This window comes from Salminus brasiliensis, chromosome 16 (genome assembly GCF_030463535.1).
Source record: "Salminus brasiliensis chromosome 16, fSalBra1.hap2, whole genome shotgun sequence".
NCBI classification, from domain to species: domain Eukaryota; kingdom Metazoa; phylum Chordata; class Actinopteri; order Characiformes; family Bryconidae; genus Salminus; species Salminus brasiliensis.
Window position 1 is genome coordinate 27,256,141 of NC_132893.1, and position 16,404 is coordinate 27,272,544.

General features: G+C 42.2%; 1 protein-coding gene across 8 annotated transcripts in view; it reads left to right on the forward strand.

The window, feature by feature from the left end:
• pam (peptidylglycine alpha-amidating monooxygenase) overlaps positions 1 to 16,404 on the forward strand; it is an 81,916-nt gene that overhangs the window by 32,764 nt on the left and 32,748 nt on the right. For all 8 annotated transcript variants that reach the window (XM_072658512.1, XM_072658509.1, XM_072658511.1 and 5 more), the window contains 9 exons: positions 479 to 570; positions 1,928 to 2,011; positions 3,568 to 3,616; positions 5,310 to 5,377; positions 6,651 to 6,731; positions 6,875 to 6,951; positions 10,654 to 10,757; positions 13,657 to 13,850; positions 14,670 to 14,732. In XM_072658512.1, coding sequence (XP_072514613.1) covers positions 479 to 570; positions 1,928 to 2,011; positions 3,568 to 3,616; positions 5,310 to 5,377; positions 6,651 to 6,731; positions 6,875 to 6,951; positions 10,654 to 10,757; positions 13,657 to 13,850; positions 14,670 to 14,732 — 812 coding nt within the window. The remainder of the gene's footprint in view (positions 1 to 478; positions 571 to 1,927; positions 2,012 to 3,567; positions 3,617 to 5,309; positions 5,378 to 6,650; positions 6,732 to 6,874; positions 6,952 to 10,653; positions 10,758 to 13,656; positions 13,851 to 14,669; positions 14,733 to 16,404) is intronic.

A 16,404-nucleotide genomic window follows, 5' to 3' on the forward strand; every position in this document is an offset into this window, starting at 1 on the left:
CACTGTTTTCTGCATCTGAAACCACACACCTCCATACTTTATTTTCTATGCTGGTTGAGGTACGTTTAATAAAAAAGTAGTAAACTACTTACTGTCAGTGTGGGTGGTTTGGGACACAGCCTATAAGTTTGCTGTAGGAGGAACATGAGAAAAAAATAACTAGTGTAAATGCATCATTTTTCCTGAAGATTTCCAGAATTTCCAATGCAGGTTTACCCAACATTTCTTTCATCACCATATCATTTGTCCTCTGAATGAAGCTAAATGATAGTTTTGTGGACATTTCTTAAATCTTACTGACAATTTCTGTGTCTGCAACCTACATCTGAAAACTTTTTGAAGGGTTAAAAAGTAAAAATAGCTTGTGAATTTATTTGTACTGCCACTGTGTACAGTTGATAGCAGGGGTGAGTAATGCAGCACAGCTGCAGCTGACTGTACTGAGTGTGTTTGTGTGTTTGCTCATGTCTTTGTACAGGGATTGTGGGACAGAACAGGGAACCTGTGAGGACGATGCCAAGATAATGTATGCTTGGGCCAGAAATGCTCCGCCCACAAAACTCCCGAAAGGTGCCCACCCCACCTCTGTTCTCTTCTTTTTTTTTAATCTTTCTGTTCATCAGTCTATGTTGTTCTTTAGGGTGGGCATGAGTAATCTACTAGTACAGTACTAATCAAAATCCACAACCTGATTTTGCATTGCTATAAAATGCCGTTCATGCTGTGGGAGCATTGCTAGACTAGCTTTCATGTCACCAGATCCCAGTCTGGTGGGTTTTAATACTCAGTGTGGTCATAAGCTGCCTGCATTGACTGAAAGGGCTGATTTTACTGACATAAACATTGATCAGCCACAGACCACTGTGCGACCCCTCGGCTCTATAGCTTTAAGTGGTCTGCCACGTTCTGACTGAATTGCTGTGGTTCCTAAAAACGTCCACTTTTCGATAGTACCACTTGCAGTTGATTGAAATTTCCCCAACTCACTTCCTGCTCTACACCCATTCTTCCACTAATGTGTGTAGAGGTAGACTGCAAGGCTAGGTGCTTAAGCTTATATACCTGTGGCAGTGTGTCCCAATACTTTTGTCCATATTTTGTAAGCCTTTCTAATGCACTGAACTTGTGTTATTCAGCTATGCCAAGATAAAACACTGGTCCCTTTAATGCAAAGTGTATAGCCAGTTTAAGCAGTCATTTGAGAAGGGTCTGGTTGCTGTAAGATGTATATGTAACGTAATTCCATCACCTCCGTAGCTAAGGTAGCCAATGGTGAGTGTGTGTGCCAAATGAAAACTCTGGCCACTTGTGTAATGAAGGTATGACGCACTTTGTTGGCGAGGGCCTGTTAAAGACAATATCGGAACAGAGCCTGGATGCAACAAAGGGCTGTTTTTATCCTAAGACATACGGGAGTAGCTAGGTTGAGTATTGCTTGAGTCCAGGCCCTCTCTCTGTGCTGCCAATCGGTGTTTGCTTGACGCTCAGCTCCACAGATTCACACAGTGCGTAGATCAGATTTAGGAAGTGTACACATCATGACTCTACTACTGATTTACTCGAATTGCCCATCACTTGTCTGTCTATCTCTCAGTTCTTTTTCTCAGTTGCCTTTTTCTAACTCTTTCTCTGCCTTTCCCCTGTACTGCTCTGGCCCTCATCCTATCTATGACCCCAAACTACCCAGATCACTCTTAATCAGAGGATTTACCCTGGGCTATTGTAATTGCTCTCTAGTGGGTGTCTTTATCAACTTAACTGCAAAGAATAGACGCCACAGGGCCAGTAATTGGTTCCTCGTCTGCTATTCACTGCTCCCTCTCTTGCTCCTTTTCTTTTTACTCTTGTACTTCTTTCACATACTTTCTTACCCCTCCCCCAGTTCCCACCGGTTCTTACCTTAAACTGTCTCCTCCTTTCTCCACAGACGTTGGCTTTAAAGTTGGGGGAGATACCAGAATTACCTACTTTGTGCTGCAAATTCACTATGGTGATGTTAAAAACTTTAGAGGTAAGTGCATTGCTCCCAACAGTAGCCTGGAGCTGCAGCAGCATTCTGATGCAGATGCAGTGTAGCTCTGGCCGGATACTGGCACAGCTTTGCTGTTTCTGAGCCAAGTAATAATTAGAAAACAAAGCGAGGGAAGTTAGGTAAAAGCAATTTGTCTTGTGTCACATTCTTGATTTTCATTGGATTGATTTGAGTATTGTTACATCTTGCTCTTCTAATTACATTTAATGTGGCTTACCAATGCTTAATAGTGGGTGTTGTGTTTATGAGTGTCTTGAACTTTGAGGTCGCTTTAGAAGTTCTTGATGAGTAACTTATGAGAATACCAGAGGTATTAAATAATAAAGGCATATTGTTGTGATAGGCAGGTGTAGGAAAGTCTTCCAAATATCCCCAAAATTGGTCATTTTAAAGTAGACATAAAAGAGGTTTATTGCAGTTAATTTTTAAATATTTTCTTTACTACACATTTATTTCCAATCCCTTATTTGTAGCAATTGTAACTTAAATAGCCACTAATGCTGAAAAAAGTCCTGGCAGAAATATTGGACTGTAATATAGAGAATGGCTTCTCTGTCGTTGCCACTCCTTGTTTGAAAGTGCTGGCTATTCCACTTTGAATATGTGGCATTGACGGATCATGAACCACCAAAGACCTCTCGGGAGTCCACTTACTTCTTTTACTTCAGCTGCCGATTCTGTATCTCTCAGCTTGTCCACAAATGCATATTTATAGGCCTCAAAACATGACTTGTATTTACAGCAGTGATGTAAAAGTAAATTACACTTCCGAGCTATAGGGGGAGCCCAAGAGTAAAACTACAAATGTTCACATAATGCTGCTTTAATGCCAGGTAATTAAAAAATTGTAAATAATATTTACCTCCAGTGTTCACTAAATATATATGAATATAATGATTGATTGACTTCTCTGTCCTGAAACTTACAGTATAAAGGACGGTTGGCATCTTTAAACAGTGTTAAAATATATTGTGTCAATGTTTATGTTTTGAGCCTTTCTTCAGTACTGGCAATAAGTCAAAGCACATAAAATCCTCTCCCTGGAACATTTTAAAGCAGCAGTAACCGCACTGCAGTGTAATATTACCTAAGCTAACAACAGGCCGCTAAAGAAATCAGGACATGTTTCTTTTCCTGCCTGTGTTAACATGCAGAGAGACCTGTGTCGTGTGCTGTTTAGTGGACAGCTCCAGAGAATCTTCTGCCACGCTCAGCTATTTACAGTATTTCACACCTTATTTCACCCCCCCCCTTTTTTTTCAAATGTAATTTAAGAATATAGCCTCTAAACACTTCCCTTTCTGAGGTGAAACTATTGACCTACTCATTATTTTCTGCACCTCCCTTTTACTTCAAAGGCTTGAGCTGAGCCAGCTAGTGGGATTCATCACCTCCAGTGTTATTTTATTACACATTGATTCAGGCAAAAAGTAATGATGTAGAGGAGAGAGCTGTGAGGGTTGCTGTTTTTGCCTTATAATGCAGATATGTTGGACAGCTTGGGTTGATTCTGTGGTGTCCCGTTTTCTGTGTAGATCACCATAAAGACTGCTCAGGACTTACTCTAAGAATGACTTCCAAACCGTAAGTATCTGATTCCCGTTGTTTTCCTTAAAGAAATGGTTCTCAGAAACATCCCAGTCACCGGTACAGCTTAGCTTATTGACCAAGACATGTTTGGAGTCCAAAGTTTGCTTGTTTAGTTTAGAAGTGAAGCTGCAATGGAAAATTTGGGTGACATCTTTTTTTTGTAACTCAAGTTGAAAGCTATAGAAGCATAAGCCAGACACCACACACGTCTTGGTCAATTGACTCTGTTCAGTATATGGGGGAAATTGAGTAAATTACATTCCTCAGTGAAGCGTTCATCTACTGTTCATACTGTTGCTTGTTTGCCTGTTAAATGTTTAGCTAACTGTAGAGCTCTCTCTGGGTTTCTGAACCTTCAAGCCTGATTAGTCATTGATTTTAATTGGGTTTTGTAGCTCAGTACACTTCAGACTTTGATTCATTGAAGCAGTTGTTTTCCTTAGAAGCTACCCATTAATTTTGACTGAAGACGTCTTTGCTTTAGATGTGTTGTCGCCCGAAGGCTGCTTTGTCAAGAAGAATGTTGTTTAATTGCAACCCGTGCGTCCATTCATAGCATGTGCTGCCACAGTAACATGACATTTCCACTGGAATTGGAACTGAGTGGTGCACAAAATGGACTCCGATTAGCCCAGTACAACAGTTTAGTGTTTGTTTTGAATCTGTAAAATCGCCAAATGACTACACTATCCAGCGCCCGCCGGGAGCTAAATCAGTCTAAAGCAATACCCTGAATTGAGTCTGTCCCACAGCTAATGCTGAGATACATTTCTAATACAGAACTGAGCAGGAACACAAGTGTGGGGGGGTTAGCACTGTGTATTTATCCATTTTACTAAACATGCCCCCCCCCCACCCACACACACACACACACACACACACACACACACACACACACACACACACACACAGCTTGTCTAGACCCTGTAGAGAAGTACTGCCAATAGAATAGTACTCTCTGGACAAGCATGAATCAGTTGGCATCATGCCCAATGCCAGGCGTGGACTAGAGGGGTATAACGTCCCCCCCTCTCCAGCATTGAGCTGTGGAGCAGTGGAAGAACTGTGTTCTGTGGAATGATGGTGCCCCATTCAATACTTCTGGGATGATGGATGACTGGGGTGGGGATCATTCAACATCCTGACGTTACTAAAGCTTCTGTTGCTGAATGCAATCAAATTCTCATTGCAATGCTTCAAAATCTTGTAGAAAGCCTTCTTCCCTGGACAGTAGAGACAGTTATTCCAACAACTCTTGTAATACCCTTGATTTCAGAAGAAACAATGACTGAGCAGGTGTCCCAATACTTCTGTCCATAGTGTAAATCTTAGTGTTGTTTGGCAGCGTCCTTGAGAAATCGTATTTGTAGAAGTGAGGAGTAGATTAAAAGACTCTTTCAGCTATCACACTGTCCCACTATTACTGTTTCAACCCAGCGGTCACTCCAATCACACATTCTGTAATAAGGCTTTTAGAAACCTGTGAGATGGAAAAAGCATTAGAGAGCTGAACAAATTCATGTGCAAATAGCACCGACTGAGAACTCATTCAGACGTTCCCAAGCTGAAGTATGAGAATCCTTCATAACGTACCTGAATGAATTTCTATCATAGAACAAATCTTATTTTAAAGATTTCAGTTTTTGGCGTAAAATGAAAGTGATGTCATTTTGCATTTTTCCTCCAGACAGCCCTTTATTGCTGGCATGTATCTGATGATGTCTGTAGACACTGTCATCCCTCCAGGAAAGACAGGTAAGCCGAAGAGCCACGGCCCAATTGTAACACCGAGCATTTCACGAATGAGCGATCCATTATCTCATCTACTGGCTACTTAAGATAGGAGCACTCTGTTTCTTAATCACAGCCTGCGGGACTGCAGCTTAGTGATTTCCAACAGTACAGTATTAAAGAGCTCACAAGTGTGATAGGCCTGGTCTGTGCCTTTCTATTCAGATGGATGTTGCCTCTTTATTAGTACTTATTCATACAGTATCAACAGCATTCACTATATGCCCAGAGAGCATGAGGTGTACGTAACCACCCTTGAACCACCAACTAATAAATAAAAGCCCCTTTGTACACCTGTTTAGGTGGGAGTTGTGAAAGGCTTTTAAATTAGCTGATGATGATGATGATAAAGGTCTGTCAGCAGTTATAAAACAGATCATCTCAAACTAAATGTAATCTTCTTAAAATAAGAAAAATACGCAGTCAAAGAATGAGATAACAGCACCCAGTTGCTGAGATAGACTTGCCGGTTTCTTAGAAAGGCCTGCAGGCAGCCTGAAAATAGCAAGCAGGGCACCAGGGCCCAGATTAATGTTCAAAGCTGCATATAAAGTGTTAAAGATATTTGACCAGACCCTGCCAAGGCTTTCGCAGATGATGTGAAAGTGTTCCACGAAGCTGCAGATTTATTTCCATTCGTTTGAATTATATTTACATTCTGTCTGTGACAAGTGGACTGAGACAGCACCTGTAGAATTCTTTTTGCATTTGCTTTGATGTCCAGTTAAACCAAGACTACTGTTCCTGTCATAATCTTAATCATAATAAAATAAAAAACTACAGATCTACAAGTAAAGGTGTTTTATATTGTATATGATTAATATAAAAATGATTAATTTTAAAAGTTTTTGTATAAAATTGATGTACACAAATGTTTGTGAACACCCCTTCTAATGAATGTACTTTTTAAGTTGCACCCATTGCACAGATTGACACATATGTGCATAGGGCCCTCTGAAGCAGATGAACATGAACCTATTGGCACCATGCCTGATGCCAGGCAGCATTGAGCCATGGAGCAGTGGAACTCTGTTCTCTGGAATGATGGTGGTGCTCCATCCAGTAGTTTTGGGATGAGTTGGGGAGATGGGGATGAAGTGAAGTGGTGATCATCCAACTTCCTGATCTTCCTGACGAATGCTCTTGTCGTTGAATACATTCAGATGCTCACAACAACCATTCCTGTGCAGGTGTCCATGTACTGTGTAGATTTCTGAATTGCTGTTTTTCTCTACAGTTACCAATGCAGACATTGCTTGCACTTACTCATCGTACCCGATGCACCCTTTTGCCTTCAGGACCCACACACATCGCCTTGGTCAGTTGATTAATGGTTGATTAATGGTTGTAAAATCAATGCATTATCCAGAATTGTTATATCCTCAAAATGCTAGAATAACTATTTTGTGTGTGTGTGTGTGTGTGTGTGTGTGTGTGTGTGTGTGTGTGTGTGCGCTTTAGGCAAAGTTGTTAGTGGATACCGAATTCGAAATGGACAGTGGACGCTGATCGGGCGCCAATCCCCACAGTTACCACAGGTATTCCTTTTATTCTGTCATTGTATGAGCAATCCAAGCAGGTGTGGTACTTTTAACACCGTTAAAAGGTGGTTGGTGTAGTGTAATGGGTAACACTATTGTTTTTCCCCGCTACACAAGACTCCCCCAGCACAACAAGTACTCCACACTACTCCATTGAGAGTCAACAAACAAGCTACACCATTAAATGTAGTTCAGCACAGTTGATCAGTTCATTGGATTGCTTATATGATTCACATAAAACCTTTTTTATTGATTCTTTCCTATTAAAGAGGGTTAAAACAGTGACGCCGCAAAGAGCTGTCAGTTAATACGTCATTTGTGAGAGTGAATTTCATCACAGCCACTTTGCTAAGAATCCTGTAAGTGGACTCCACCTGACTGGCATATTGAGGCAGGTTGGGCATTTGGCTCAGTGTATGGCAGATGGCACGTCTCTCTGATTGAAAGGTCAGGATTAAATGTCACGTGATGGCCGTGCTGTGACAGCAACACTTCCTCTCATGCAGTGCTGCAGCTCAGCCTCGGCAGGAAGCAGTGGCTGAGCCGGGCCCTAAGCACATAAGAACATTAGACAGATTAGAAGCACAAAGAGGCCCTTTTGTCCTGCGCTGCTCACACTTCCACTTCATCCTGCAGCTCAGTGATGCAGGAGATGATGCAGCAGACGTGTGCATGCAAAGAGCTCCTGCATTCTTTCTCTTTAGATGACCTCGATTGTGGCTTATTGTGATTATATTATGTGGTTGGGCAGTTGTGTTGGATACAGGAAAGCACTTGGAACGTGTGTGTCAGGACAGGAATCTGCCTATCAGCACTTGAAAATACACATGCTAATGCGATCATCTGGAACATTTCCCTGATAGCATCCCCATGCGGTGTCTGCATGGTTTGCCTAACTGGCAACCAGAAAGTCTTGTCCATGGGTTGCATGTTGGCCCTACATATGGATGCCCACCAGGGCCCCATATGTGTTGCACACTTTACATGTGACCTACAATGGACCCATGTGAGATTAGGGTGGGCTTTAATAATAGGGCCCATTTGGGAAGCCCATGCCCACCAGGAACCCACCTAGCCCACATTACACCCATGTAAGCCCCACATTTATGTATTGCCTGGGTTGCAGTGCCCCAAAAGTCTGCAGAGTTCCAAACCTGCTGTTATAGCTGCAAAGGGGGGACCAACCTTACATTAATGCCTATGGATTTGGAATCAGATATGTCTCAATACTTTCACTTATTGTATCAACATAAGGTATAACCAAATTTTTTAGGTAGAACACAGTGTAAAGAATGATAGGTTGTATCATATGTACATCATCTCACGGCTGTCAGAGCATGAATGAGATATGTTTGATTAATAAATCTTTGATTTTGCAATTCGGAGAACTAAATTAGTTCCAGTATTTTGCCCTAGTATTGACTTTTGTCAGGCGTAGTAATATTACATTTGAAATGAAGGTATCATGACAAGCTTAGTTCCTATTCAAAGTTTTGCTTCGGTTCATTGATAGCTCTGCTTCCCTCTTGTCCCTGCTTACATTAACGTCACAGCAGTCCTGCCAAAAAATCCCAAATACGCTTTCAATTTAGTAGGCCATAAATCCCTTCAGTGCTGACTTTGTGGTGGAATCAGGAACTTTCCTCACCCCTAGGCATAGTTACAGATTAATCCACTAAAGGCTCCCACAAATAGGCTTTAAGGTTTTAATGTAATCGACTCTTTTTTTTTTTGCGATATCTTGTTTGAAATTCATTTCCCGCTCATGCGTGTGCCGCTCTGCTCCCTTCCGTTACATTTGATAATCAAATCAGAGGAAAAGAGGCTGAGAGTGGCTGAAGTGGAGACAAAAGGCTGGGATTAAAATAGCAGTTTTTTTCCATGTCCCGGGGCCAGTGGGCATTCTGACAGCGACTCTCCAGTTTCAGACTACTGCATGTAATGACCACGCGCTCTGCCCTGCACGTGGACCCTACTGAATAGACCCTCATTTGACATAAGGCTGTAGTTTCATTATAATGCATTTCTCTGCTTTAGAAATACGCTTGTATTTTCAGTAAGGCCAGAAGGTGTCTGTTTAATATCAGAGCTCTAGCAGATATGGCCATAGCATCATTTAAAAGAGCCCTAGAAAGTGACACTCACAGATTGTGCCTAAGTGCTGTAAATGTACTGTAGCCCTCTGTAGATTGTAGACCCATTACTGAAAAACAACTTGTCCGGTCAGTTTAGACACTTTCTAAACTTCACTTTCTGTTGTTTAATCAGGACAGTGTTTAAGTCTAACAAAAGAACAATGCAAACTGATGACAGACAGTATGATATAGTGCTGTACTGCTACCAATATCAAAATATTGAACACTGATACCGGAGGGGACAGGAGACTCCAACGAGTGGCAGAGAGCGATCGATGTTTCACAGCACACCAGTTAGCCTCTATATTGAACACCTTCTGTCACCCAATGCAGTCCATGCCACAGTGTCTCGCTAGTGTCATTTGAGTCAAGGGTTGTTATTCCCACTATTGAGTCGGTGGTCATAATATTCTAATATGACTGCCAACATTGGAGGAAGCTTGGAGGAAAGCGCTGGGTCCCCAGCTCCACCGCACCAGCTTCAGATGCCTGTGCTGGCCAACATCGCAGCAAAGAGTGCGGCCAACTGTGCTCTCTCAGATTCCGGCTGTTGGTGGCAAAGCGACATGGCTCGAGTTTTGACCTTGCAACCCCGTGCTATAGTGGCAGCGGTTTTTGGCATGTTTTAAATGGAGATAATCACTCAAATAAGTATCTGTTGATTAATGGAATTATGCAACTGCATGTAAATAGTACAGTAATGATAATCACTCTTATAATCATTATTGTGGTTACATAATGTCTATCTTAAATAGAAAAGTAGTAGTAGAACAGTTCTTCTGAGTAAATCTGACTTAAGTGTCTTGAAATGAGCTTTAGCCGACAGCAGAGAAGCAGCATTCAGGGGTAGAACACTGCACCTGTGTGGCTCCTGGGTCTGAGTCAGTTAAAAGACATTAGACATGGCTTAAATAACCATATTCAAAAAAGGACAAGCAAGTGTGTATTCTGCTGTGGAGCTGAAATATCATTAATGTCACGTCAAGCAAAACTCCCACTTGTGTTTCCAAACAGGATGCAGAGAACATGCAGTATTTATAGTATTTATAGCAGTATGCTCCACAGTGTTGCTAATTTTGCCCCCTGCACCCACTCTCTTCTTTATTATATTTTTATTTGGCCGTCTGAACCAACTTTTTCCAGCACTGTGACTCCAACAAACTAAAAAAAAAGGATCTCGATTCAGTCACTAGGTCCCTAAATTAAGCTTACCTCAAGCATGAAATTGCCTTTACCTTCATAGCAGGTGTTTTTTTCTGGTTTAGTTTAGAAAAGGCTTATCTCACTGTTTCATCATACATCTGTGATTGAATTAGGGACAAACTGTATACCTAGATTCCTTTTTGTTGTTTAATTTCCTGCTGTTCTGTTTTTTTGATCGGTTATATCACATCTCCACTATGCCTTTACGAATGTGTGGGTCATAACAGTCAAACTAGGCCGAGCTGGATGCCGTGACTAGAATAAATGTGGCCCGTGCTGCGGCCCCCGGCTTGACTGTTGTGCCTTTGAGCTCTCTTTGTTTCGTCCAAGAGTGAGTAGAAGCTGTGTGTGTTTGTCCTAGGCCTTTTATTCGGCCAGCAATGACATCGACGTGAAATACGGAGACACGCTAGCGGCCCGCTGCGTTTTCACAGGAGAGGGAAGGACCACTAAAACACGAATCGGGTGAGTTGAAGCCCTAGTCGGTAATTTATGCATTCTCTCCTCTTACCAGTCCTACGAGTCATACTACTCCATTATTTAATATAATAGCAGCACATTTAACAGCATAATTGTGATGTCAAATCTAAGATGAATTAATGCATGGGCCGTTCCGCCCGGTGGAAAGTTTTAACGCCTTTTATTTCCCCGGCTCTCCCTGTAGAGTAAATGAAAATGTGAGTAGGTTTAATGTTTGAAGAGTGGTGGTGAGTGTGTGTGTGTGTGTGTGTGTGGTGTGGTGTGGCCTTGGTAGTGGTGTTTTCTAAGGTTGGGTTTCTTTATGATCACAGTAAATTATGGCAAAATATGTTTGGCTGATCATGTCACAGGTATTGCCTAGGAAAATTCAGGAATCATGGCCTATTGAATGCTAGGCCAACTAGTAAACAACACATTGCTGCTGTCCAGTGAAAAACATGTATCTCCATTTTTGTCTGTTTTCAGTTTTCTCCATGGTTTGAACCTTGTGGCTGCTCTGTACCATGTGGAAATAATTCTGGATGAATAGACCAATAGAAATGCTCTAAACCACTTGGAATGAACTCCTTAGTTTACATTCACTTCTATTGAAAGATAAGAGCATTTTTGTCACCATTTTGGAGATACATGTTTTTCAGTGGACAATGATGATTTATATGTAATATATTTATTTATTTATTTATTTTATTTGAATTACAATTGCAAAGTCCAGACAGTTCAGTCCAAACTGAATAACTTCCATGGTGATGCTACAGCCGTCTGTATCCGTGGCAGTCACCCAGAGAGCACAATTGGCCTTTGCTCGCTCTGGATGAGTAGTATGGCTCTTTCTCTCCCCAGTCACAGTGTAGTAGCACAGTGCTAGCTAGTATGGTTGGCTGTATGTGGCTGAACTGGCAGCTAGTGTTCTCCTCCAAGCATATTCAGCTGTCCCATGACGCTGCATTAGTTTAAAAAGATGCTAGCCTTCCCCTCCTTCCAGCACTCATAGCATAGTGTGATAGGGGTCCTGGTTAGTGGGAGGGGATTATGCAAATGTAATTCATTCAATTTGCATTAAAGCCCCACTTTCTCCAGCTCACATGTTTTGCTGTATTGCCCGCCTTAGATTACCCCCAGCTGTGTGTGTGTGTGTGTGTGTGTGTGTGTGTGTGTGTGTGTGTGTGTGTGTGTGTGCCTCTCTTTCACTCTATTTGCATGATGTTGGGTTCTTGGGACGTCGGAGTGTGTGACAGCCTCTCATCAATACTGATGGCTTTCTGACCCAGCATGATGGTCTGTCACTGCTCCTCCTTGGTTACTGTGTGTGTGTGTGTGTGTCTTTCTTTGTGTGTGTGTGTGTGTATGAGAGAGAGAGTTTGTCTTTGTGTGTGTGTGTGTGTGTGTATGAGAGAGAGAGTTTGTCTTTGTGTGTGTGTGTATGAAAGAGAGAGTTTGTCTTTGTGTGTGTGTGTGCAGTGAGGTGTTTGAAGAATTGTCAAGCACAGAGAAAAGGTCTGTTCCTCTGTTGCCTCAAGGGGAGCCTGCATTTTTCATGATTTTTCAAGTGGGTGTGAGTGTGTGGGTGGGTGGGTGTGTGCGTTACGTGTGTCTGCCTCGTCACTCTTGTTGCCATGGTGATTAGGGGAGTGCACAGTGGTGATGGCAGAGAGCGCATTGACGCATCTCCAGGGGAGCGGCTGTCCCAGTGCACACAGTCTCTCACTCTGTTGTTGGCAAAGATGTGATTCATTTAAATGCCTCTAAGAAAATGGAGGGAAGCAGAGAAGTGCAGGTGATCCAGGTAGAGCTGATAAGCAGGTCGCAAAAGTCAGAAAGAGTCCCCAGGCTTTTTTTGAGCTTAGTTCAGTTAAAACTGAATTTTCCATCTTTTTGTGTTGAAAATAGGGGTTTAGTTCAAGGGTTTGAAGGGGTGAAGCATTGGAGCGCTGTCTTCAGTTCATTCAGTTCATAGTTCATGCAGTCCACACATGAAAACTAAGCTGCAAAAAAATACATTTGTTGTTTTTGTGGTGTCACAGAGTTAATCTTCATATCTTATACGCAAAATCCAAAATATTTTGTAGCAGTTCTGTCATGTTAAGGGTACATGAATGCTGATACTGCCTTATGGAACTTTGGTGGAACCGCACGAGACCTCTCACTGCGTTTCAAAGCCTTTGCTGCACATCACAGATGTCCAGGTGGGCTGTATTTCTTGGCCGCTGCGTCATAGAAGTCTGTTTCAAAGTCAAGGACCAGCCTAGAAATGCAGCCTACGTTTGGGCTGATTTTGAGGACACAACTGATGTATACTTTTTGGCCCTTGGTTACTTGATTATAAAGATGGCAGAAATTGAAGCCTCCAGAGCAGAGTTTGTTAAATATGTTAGTTTTTAGAGGTATAGAAATGAAGTGTCTTGCCACAATTGCAAGAGACGGAATATTTTCATTGGCGTCACCACACAGCCTGGTCGGACTGTTCCATTTGTGTGACCGATAGGCTACTAAGAAGTAGTAATACTGAGGAGCCGCCCTAGCTCGTTGCAGCCTAGGCTTTGGAACACAGCTTTTATTCCAAGTCATTTTGGAGCATTTCTATTGGTCCAATAATGGAAATAAAAAATTGGACACAATGTAAAGAACAGCTGCAGGTCGAAAGCCCGGGATATAACGGTTTTGCAGAACTGACAGTGACGATCTGTTTTAAATGCATAGTAAGAAAAATAAGCCTGAATTTGACTAATTTTAACTGAATTGTGAATTGAACTGAATTGTGAATTGTGTCCCTCGCTGCATAAAAACCACACTATCAAAATCTGATATAACCCCATTGACTCTCCTCCCCCTGACATGACTAAGAAGAGTGTGTGATGTAAATTCACTCCTCTCTCTCTTTTTTTAGTGGCACCTCCAGTGACGAAATGTGTAACTTCTACATCATGTACTACATGGACAGCAAGCATTCCGTGCCTTACATGGACTGCATGGACCACGGCAGCAGCAGCCTGTTTAGAAACATCCCGAATGAAGCCAACATCCCCATCCCGGTCAGCCCTGACCACATGATGTCCATGATGCACGGCACCGCTCAGAAAGGTAGGCTCTTAAAGATCACTGTACTGTGTTCTCTTGTTGTTGACCTGGTGTTCACCACATATTAATTCAGTTATTTGAGCTATTTATTGTCAGATATTACTGCTATTTTACACAGTAGTCAAGATAGACTATGCAAACAACATGACATGACGTCTCCAGACTACAAGACTTTTGACAGTGGAGCACTTGGCTCTTGATGGGATTGGAACACATGATCTCCTCACATTTGATAAGCAACAGTTAGACCGTATGGCCGGTGTAGAGCTGTGAAATTAAACTACGTAAGTACACAGCTCTGAGGAAATCTACCTTTCTGTTCTTTCTTGGACACAGAAATGTACATGGCCTCTCAGCTCTAGAGTGGTGCAACTGTCTAACTGCCTGCTTGTGAAGAGACAGGAGATCATAGGTTTGAAACCCATCAATACCACAGCCACAGGGGATGAGCAATGAGGGGAGTAAACAATTTCAACTGCAGCTCTTTTACTAATGTATTGAGGCTCAGCTCGAAATGTATTATTGACCAAACTGAGACGCAGAACTAAAAATATAATTTAGAAGAAAAATGCTTGGCAATCAGTTACCTAATCACTTTAATGTGGCCTGTCTTTACAGTTTTTGCAGATGTTTGGATTTAAGGAAATACTTATGAAACAGAAGATTTAGAAGTTCATGTATTTCAGATCTTGTTAAACGTCAAACGCAGATTTCAGCTTTTACTCAGCTGCCATCTATTAATCATTCCTGCTCTGATTTCATTACATGTGAAGCAAAGCTCGTTTCACAGTCATCTCATGGGTTCTCTGTTCGTTTTCAAAGACGGTGAGGACGACTCAGTACTCCAGCAGCCAAAGAGAGAGGAGGAGGAGGTTCTGGATCAGGGTGAGTCGTCTCTCAGAGTGATGGCAAATTACTAGGCTAACGAGGAGCTGAGTCTGTTCTCGGTGGCTGATGGAGGCACACTGCACCCAAACACATCATTATATCCTGTTTTAAAAGAACAGCACTGACACGTTATACAGTCTATTTTTGAAACGTTGTGTGGTTTCAGGGCGGCATTCCAAAAGTAGAGTTGGCATCACACAGAACAGTTAAATGAACCCAAGTTACGCAGCGCCAGTAAGAGGTTCTTCAGCTTTTCTTGCCTTCTGCTTACTCTGAGGTCTCTCTTTTCTGCCCATGTGCCGTGCGTGACAGGGTGTAAACAGAGCTCGAGTGACTAGAGATATCACGTCTTCAGGTTCTAGGGTGACGTTTGAAGTGCCGTTGCCGTGGTAACCGTTCTCAGTCTGCCTTGCGCGCAAAGATGCCGGAAGAACCGTCCCTAAGGAGCCTTTCTGATTTATTGTTCCTGCTCTCCAACGTGAATTGTGGCACATTTGTGTCACACTGACGGTTAAAGCCTCCATAAGCCGGCGGTGTGGGGTTTGCTGTGCTTGCAGCATCAGTAACCTTTTACAGAGCGAGGTGAGGCGGCGGGCGATGAAAGGGCAAAACGTGCCTCTTTCTCCCCTCTCCCTTTTTCTCACCCCTCACACTCGCTCCGTCCCTTACTTTCACTCTCCTCCCTTTTGTCCCCCCCCTCTCTCTCTCCCTCTCTCCCTTTGCCTTCCAGATGAGATAAGAGTGGAAGCGAATGCAGATTGGGGTGGTGGGCTTTGATGTTGTGTGGCTGGCGTCTGCATTGTGCAGCGCTTTATTAGAGATGGTTTCGGGACATGGGCCTTTAATCCTCGCACACCTGCTGAGAGCTCACAGCAGGCAGGGAACACAGCGCCATCACCATCGCACTAATCAGCATAACAGAGAAGAGTTTCTACAGCTTGTTTCTAATGCGGCAAAAACCCAAGGACTCGAGGACAGTGCTACTGTATCAGCCGCCAGCTGAAAATCTGAGAAGTAAATGAGGTTATCACAGCGTTGAGGAATGCTTGTGTACTACTACTACTACTAATAATAGATACATTGATAGAAATAAAGATATATGCATTTAATGCTACAGTATGAATGTGTAACAGGTAATAATAATAATAACAACAACAACAACAACAATAATAGATTGAAAGAAGGAAACAAAAATATGCACTACAGTAGCAGTGTCTATCAGTGTGAACCTGGCCATTAGTCATAGTTGTATTATTAATAAATAGATGGTAGGTAGATCAGTAGGTAGGTAGGTATCACCCATGTTTTACTGGCTATTCGTAGTAGTAGTGATGGATTGATAGATTAAATGGATGATGAATGGATGGATGGATGTCCATTAGTATAATCCTAATAATACATATACAAACGCAGACAGGTAGACAAACATAGAGATAGCTATATAGATAGTTAGACATATAGTTAGACAGACAGACAGTAGCACAGTAGAAGTGTCTAACAGACACTGACTAACAGACACAGAAACAGACGGACAGATAGATGCCTATTAGTAGTAATAACAGTTATACCTGGATTGTTAGATTGAAATGATAGAAAGACCGAGATATGATTTTTATGCCACAGTACCAGTGTCTAGCTTATCATTAGTAGATACATAGATAAATGGATA